This window comes from Electrophorus electricus, chromosome 15 (genome assembly GCF_041902795.1).
Source record: "Electrophorus electricus isolate QZ-2024a chromosome 15, ASM4190279v1, whole genome shotgun sequence".
Lineage (NCBI taxonomy): Eukaryota > Metazoa > Chordata > Actinopteri > Gymnotiformes > Gymnotidae > Electrophorus > Electrophorus electricus.
Window position 1 is genome coordinate 25,133,833 of NC_137511.1, and position 4,325 is coordinate 25,138,157.

Consider the following 4,325-nt stretch of genomic DNA (forward strand, 5'->3'; position numbering starts at 1 on the left):
ATTCTGCATTCTGTTGCACAAAGTGAATGGGCACCGATTTAAACCACTTTAAGAAAGTGAATAAATAACTTTTTGGTAATGAGACACAATCTCACAAATGATGCACTTATTTTGATTGATATTATTTATTTCATGAACAATAAACAACTATTCAAACAGTTCGATTTCCTGGGTCTAAATGATTCGGTTAAATTAACTTTCTTCAATTAACATTCAATTAAGACAACTTTATTAATCTTATTCTTAAATGAACATGCAATTTTAACAATATATATATTAGTGGGAGATATTTTTAAAAATGCGGAAAACCATTAGAAATGTGGAAGACAATGAAACTGACATTCTGTGAAATGTTGGATTTTCGCATGCAATCTTAATCATGTGAATATAAAAGTGAATATAATTACACACAGATAGAAGATATTCAAAAGCCAGTCTAACAGCATGAAACACAAGCTACTTGACATGCATGCTCAACTGCACATGGCTACTTAACATGCGAAACAACAGCCGACCCTCTATTGCCATAGTTCCGCCTCCTTGCCAGAGAGGTCACAGAGGTCAACTGGCCAGGAATTTGGAGAGATTCTGGGTTCTGGGTGAACTGTGGGCCTGGGAAGGCCGTGGATGGCACGGATAAGGTTGCTCGCCTCCGGAAGGGCCAAGGGGGGGCTGAAGCTGCTCCGGAGGGGCCCCGGGGCCCCAGACTTGCCACAGAGAAGAATGACCCCCAACCATGCGCCTGTGTGTGTGTGTATCTGTGTCTGTGTGTGTGTGTGGAGAAGCATGTTCTGGTTCTCCTGCAGCAGAATGCAGCACTAATTGCCAGGAAAGACCTGCATGTCGCCAAGTCCAGGTCTCTACACCTCTGCACTGTTTCACTCACACATCAGCATGTGGTATGAGCAGGACTAAGACCTTTAAGGGAGACTCCTTTAAACCTTTAAGGGACTAACCCAGTACTTGTTTTCTTCATATGGCTGGGTTTGTCACCTTTCATCACAAGAATCTGTAGCACTCAATCTGGTAAAACTATGCACTCTCTGTGTATATACTATATACTCTGTACGTGTCAAGATGAAATCAGCTCATAATCAAACTCATAAACATATATATCAACTTATGCTAATTTATCTACAGATGTGAAGAAATTAAACAGTATCTGTATGTCTGTATGTGTGCCCGTGTGTGTGCGTGTGCATGTGTGTGTGTGCGTTTTCATCAGGCCCAGAAGAATGTGCTGTTAGAGAAGCGTGTTCAGGTCCTCTAGTAACAGAATAGCACCAGATTGCGAGGATAGGCCTGCATCTCGCCAAGTCCAGGTCTCTACACCTATGCACTGTTTCACTCACACATCAGCATGTGGGATGAGCAGGACTAAGACCTTTAAGGGATTTAACCTTTAAGAGATAATCTGTTCAGAACATCCTAAAAAAATTTAGGAAAGTTCTTAAGGGCTATGGTAGTGTTATTCAAATGAGTTCATGAAAATTTGTAAGGGTTACATTAGGGTTGATCGAATGAGATCATTCCATATGACCTCTATAAGGCTTCATATAACAAGCACTGCTAGCCTCAGAGATGTACTATATCTGTAGCCTTTAACAGCAGGCTACGCTTCACACTCTTCTGCCCTCAGGCGGTTGGCGTAGGAGATGCCTAAACTGCAGGAGTACCTGGAGAAAGAGGACATAGAAAAGAAGCTTCTGAGCCAAACCAATGAGGAGCTGCTCTGTAAGTAAAATATAAATATCTGTAAATATCTGTATAATAAGTAAATAAAAGGAAGATGTGGTTGTATAGTGTAGTCGTTTGATTATAAATAATCTCATTATAATCTTATCTACAAATTCTTATACATTTACATTCACTCATATACTCAAATTCCATATCATAAATAGAAAACGTCCACCTCATCTATTTTTTAGTTTTTTCCTGATCAATAATACAAAAAAAAAAAATCAATAATACAAGAAAAAAAATAAACAGCACCCTCTAGCGATGAACCTCAATTATTTCAAGATAACTGTAAAACCTCTTGGGCCTGGAAGTCTGGTAGTAGTATTATTTAAAGTGTCAAATGTGATGAAGTGTGCCCAGGCTCAGAGCTATTTTGCTGGGCATGACTGTGTGACCTCTTGGGCCTGGAAGTCTGGATGTAGTATTATTTAATGGATCAAATGTGATGAAGCATGCCCAGGACCAGAGCTTCTTTGCTGGGCATGATTGGGTGACCTCTTGGGCCTGGAAGTCTGTTTCTAGTTTTATTTAAAAGGTCAAACTGCATGAAGTGTGCACAGGTCCAGAGCTACTTTGCTGGGCATGTCACACACGCGGGGAGTTCCATGCACAATGCCTTTACAGATCAGTCTTTGGAAGGGCACTGAAGAGGACAGATCGAAAAATGAGGCCTTTCTGGAGCTGGTGTGCTGGAGGCATAGAGAATGAATATGTAGATACAAAGGAGGTGGCATCCAGGAGAGAACTAATAAAGCAAACCAATAGCAGAAAGCAGAAGTGGCATCTAAAATACAAAGATAGATTGGAAAAAACCTCCTACAGTTGGTATGGATGTTTGATTATTTTTTTCTGCTTTTTGGCCTTGCCTTTCTAAATGGATGAATTTAAACCACATGTATAAAAAAAACCACAGTAAACTAAATCATCTTTACAATAAGGGACAAAAACTAACTTATTGAAAATGCTTTTATCCTCTGATCAGCAATGACTAAAACTCTCATTTAAAATTTGCAACAGCACTTGAAATATTAGTGCATTATTAATTGTTTACAAGCTTTTAGACTCTTGTCAGGCTGTATGTAATACATACAATACGTGTTTTATATATATCCAGCAGTAATGATACTTGCTCTGGCAGATTTGAAGATGGCCCATGAACGGACTGAAAGGACTGCGGCAGAATGTCTGATTGAAATGAATGATGGATATGACCTGTACAGATCAGCCATGACAAAGCAGAGTCACTCTATGGCACCTGCTTCACCAGCCCTGAAAAACATCAACAAAGACACCAAACCAGGTTTGGGCGCAAAGCAGTCAGCCATCTTCCCTCTAGGTCCAGCAGGACAGCAGGATCAAATCTGCCAGCTTCTGCTCCAGGACATCAAGCTGGCAGAGAGGAGAAACTTCATGTCTGGTTTCACAGCACTTCACTGGGCTGCTAAACAAGGAAACAGCGAAATGATGAGCAAGATCCTTCTATCACGGCAAGGTGGGCCAGGGGTTGACGTAAACACCAAGAGCTACGAGGGCTACACCCCACTACGCATCGCTGCTATTCACTGCCACGAATCAGTCCTGAGTGTTCTGGTGTGTGATTATGGTGCCAACTGCAACATACGTGACAACAGTGGCAAAAAGCCCTATCACTACCTACACAAGGACGCCTCACCCAAGGTGAGAAAGATGCTCAGAGACCCTCACACTGGCGATTACAAGCCCTCAGGCCAGAATGTTCTCCCACAATGAATTTCCCAAAATAAATAGCATATCGTCAAATACACATTTTCTCTGACTTGTCTTTCACTCCTGATTTTGATGGTGTGATCAAAACCTTAAGCTTTGAAATAAATCATTTGCACATAGAAAATTAAATTATTGAATTATTGAAAATTAAAAAATTGAGTAGTCATATTTAAACATTGTCTGTTTCCCTTGAATATTCTCTAATGTTTTGTCTTTGAGTAATGAAAGGTATTTGAGGTCCTTCAGCTGTGCAAGCAAAGTACTTCTGAATTAGTAGTAGGAGAAGCCACTTTATATATGAAAAATTAGGTGTGTGCTTTATATTGTTTGTAAGAACTTTTTCTTTTCATTTAGAAATATGCAGACAAAGTGCTCAGGTGAAATTAGTGTGATAAAAATGTTCCCACCTATTAGTTCAAGTTCAAAGTTCAAAAGGCTTTTATTGTCATTTCAGCTATATGCAAGTACAGAGCAAAAATGAAACAATGTTCCTCCCGGACCGTGGATCCAACATAAAACAAAACAAGTGCAACAGACAGCACTCTACACGAGTGCAAACAATACAATACAGTGCATTAATGTCATACAATAAATAAATACAGCACAGGACCGATACACAAAGAACAGACAGTGCATTTATTTTTACCAGTACGCAGTACTGGGAATACGTAAAATGGGTTGTGCATAGGAGTCAGTGACACGCTACACTGAACATAGCAGTCACTGGTAGCAGCCAGAACAGTTCAGAGTACAGTGCTGATATAGTACAGTACTCTAGCAGCAAGTAGGAATGATGTGCAAGAGTGCAAAAGCAGTGCATATATGTGCGTGAAGTTTGA

General features: G+C 40.1%; 1 protein-coding gene across 1 annotated transcript; it reads left to right on the plus strand.

Moving 5' to 3' along the window:
* The first annotated feature begins 1,636 nt into the window (after positions 1–1,636).
* Positions 1,637–3,489, plus strand: LOC145651275 (ankyrin repeat domain-containing protein SOWAHA-like). Its single transcript, XM_081697197.1, has 2 exons — positions 1,637–1,734; positions 2,879–3,489. Exons 1-2 carry the CDS (start codon positions 1,656–1,658, stop codon positions 3,487–3,489), a joined length of 690 nt encoding a protein of 229 aa, XP_081553323.1. The 5' UTR covers positions 1,637–1,655.
* Positions 3,490–4,325: the final 836 nt, after the last annotated feature.